Source organism: Triticum dicoccoides, chromosome 3A, assembly GCF_002162155.2.
Source record: "Triticum dicoccoides isolate Atlit2015 ecotype Zavitan chromosome 3A, WEW_v2.0, whole genome shotgun sequence".
Classification (NCBI taxonomy): Eukaryota; Viridiplantae; Streptophyta; class Magnoliopsida; order Poales; family Poaceae; genus Triticum; species Triticum dicoccoides.
Window position 1 is genome coordinate 446,391,604 of NC_041384.1, and position 2,846 is coordinate 446,394,449.

Sequence of the window (2,846 nt, forward strand, 5' to 3'; positions counted from 1 at the left end):
TCGAATAGAAGGACGTCGAGGACAGTAGGGCGGTGTTGTACTTCTTCCTCACGTGCAGCGACGTGCAATTGTCCATCATGGCTTACAAGGTGAGGCAGGGGTATTTGGGTCATGCACGTGCGCGGTCGCCGTCGCGCTCCGGTAGCTCAACAGGCTCTTTGGTTACTCCCAGATGATGCCAGACGCCCAGGACCACGACTTGGAGCCGTTGCGGCGATGTCGTCTGTGATGGTCCTTGGACGCAGCGAGCCTGGCCTTGGCGCCGGTGATGGGCGCGGCCGGAGCGGGGCTTTTCCTAGGCGTGGCGATCGGGTCGGGGCAATTAGTGAAGTAATGCGTCCCCGCCTACACTTGGAGCAATTAGTAAAGTAATCAAACCAATTAGCACTTATCATCGGTGTTTCTTTTTTTGTCACTGCCAATTTTCTGGTGCGATGATTTTTACAACAAAATGTAATGTGTTGGTTTGCTGCTAATGACATTGTGGTGTTTTTTTGCATTTCATTGCAGACTTCACATTCGACACAAACAATTTTAGTGGGATCACGCACCGCCCGGAGAGCAGAGAACAGAAAAGAATTCCTTTTTTTCATGTACGTAGAATAAAGTGAGCGGAGCCCTATAAAACATCTCTCCTTCATCCCTGTCCACAAGAAAGAAATCCAAAACCCGATGAACTAGAGATTTAGCGCACCAGGTCAAACAACCGAAAAACCGTCTCGCCAGCCCTGTATAAAGAGCAAGACCCGGCAAACTTGTCTCCCAAACCAACAATCCCGATCCCCATCCCCAAGAAATTAAACCTCAACAAACCCCTCCCATGTCCGACCACCACCTCGCCGGCGACCACCACTCCTCCCCGGCGAGCACCGCCACCACGGCCCTCGGGACCCTGCTGCTCCTGCCGTCGGAGCTCCTCCACGAGATCCTCATCCGCCTCGCGCTCCCGGAGCTGCTCCGCGTCCGCTCCGTCGCCCGTCCCCTGTCCCACCTCATCTCCTCCCCGGACTTCCGCCGCTTCTACCACCTGTCCTCCGTCTCGTCCGGCCCCGCCCCGGCCGCCGCGTGGCTCCTCGTGTTCAAGAAGCTCCCGCCCCGCGGCGCCGCGCTACGGGGCTTCCACGGGCCGTCCGGCCGCTGGTTCCGCATCCCCGTCTCGGACATCATCTCCCCCGCCGTGCCGCCGGGAGAGGACCTCTACTTCCTCGCCGCATCCGGCAGCTCCTTCCTGTTCGCCGCCAACGGCCGCCGCGAGCTCGTGGTGGTTGACCTCTCGGCCCAGTCGGCCCGGCGCCTCCCGCCGTCCCCGCTCGGCCCCCGCGGCACCTCGTCCTGGCGTCGCTTCGGCCTCAAGCTCGTGGCCGATCCCCCCGGATCAAGCCAGTTTAGGTACACGTCCTTTTCTTTCGGAGGACTCTGGAAATCCTCTTTTCTTTTCTTTTCTCTGTAAAAAAACAGCACTAACCTTGACGCTCTTCGTATTACATTTCACAGCGGTTATTATTCATCTGATTGTTTTGTAGATGTAGTACGATTTAATCTGATGATGATACGTCTCATCTTTTTTTTTTCTTTTTCTCTTCAACAAGGTTTCTCTTCGCCGAGATGGTGAACAACACGCCCGTTCTCTTCGAGTATCAGTCTGACACCGACGCGTGGCAGTCATCGGAGGCGGTGCTGGCAAATGGTCCCGCCGCACCGGCAGGTCCCGACGGGGACGGCACGTACCTGTGCGCTGCCCACGCCGGGCCGGACTGCGTGATGGTGTACTCAGGCCCGGGCGTGGACAGGCCGGTCTTCTTCCGCCCGCGGTTCCCGCACAACCCGAACGCCGGCGGCCACGGCGATCGGCTCCACGTGTACGGCGACGGCAGCACCGTGGTGGTCCGATCAACGGTGATCGACGAGCCGAGCCGGACTCGGGTGAAGTTGGTGGCCGGTGTGGACCTCTACGGGCTTGGGCCGGAGGTGGGAGGCGACTGGCAGCTGGTGTCCACGGTGCCGGGCGAGCTGATCGAAGGGTTCAGGAAGCCGTACGCCGTGATGACGGGGCTGCTAGCGGAGAGGGAGGGCGTCATGAGGCTGGTGCTCATCTCCAACTGCAGGGGCGCGTGGGACCTGGTGTGGCTGTCGTACGACCGCGCGCGCGGCGAGTGGAGATGGGTGCCGGTGCCGGACTGGGGCGGCGCCAAGGGCCTCAACATGGCCGGCATCGCCGTGTCGTCTACCTTCTCGCGCCTCTGGCCGCCGGCGCCAACCATCTGCCGCTGAACCGAACCGCCGTACGTGTTGCTTGTGTCTGTACGTACAGTGGGCAAGGTAGCGTGTGGGATTATTGTTCATGGGAGAGGTGTTTGGCCAGACGTGGCAACAAAGGCCCCCACGATCATCCGAGTGGTACCTCCTCTGTTCTCCCCTCCATGCCGCTGGGGCCGTCGAATAGGTGATGGCTTGGTCGACGCGGACAGGTGATGGCGTGAGTGTGGTTTTAGATAAGGAGTGGTGTGTCCCTGTGCGTGCTTCTGTCATAAATCCGGTATGTACCTTCTCTATCTCTAAGAAAAAGAAAAACGTCTGTGAACCAAGAGAGAACTACAGTGCTTTACCATGCAAAAAAAATTACTTAGGGCATCTCCAGCCGCGCCCCCAACAGGGCCCCCAGGCCACTTTTTGGCGCCGGCGCCGAAAAAACGGCCCAGTCGCGCCCCCAGGATGCTGAAAATCGTCAGTTCGGACCTTTTTTCCGCCCGGCGGTCACAGGCCGAACCCGGCGCGCTGGGAGCAGTTGGGGGCTCTGGCGCTAGGGAAAAGCACGCCTGGCCCACACCGACAGGGGAAAAGTCAAG

The 2,846-nt window shown here is 59.5% G+C and overlaps 1 protein-coding gene across 1 annotated transcript; it reads left to right on the forward strand.

Annotated features, from left to right (window-relative positions):
- Positions 1 to 685: 685 nt before the first annotated feature.
- LOC119268499 lies at positions 686 to 2,585 on the forward strand. Its single transcript, XM_037550153.1, has 2 exons — positions 686 to 1,389; positions 1,590 to 2,585. Exons 1-2 carry the CDS (start codon positions 821 to 823, stop codon positions 2,269 to 2,271), a joined length of 1,251 nt encoding a protein of 416 aa, XP_037406050.1. The 5' UTR covers positions 686 to 820; the 3' UTR covers positions 2,272 to 2,585.
- The last annotated feature ends 261 nt before the right edge of the window (positions 2,586 to 2,846 follow it).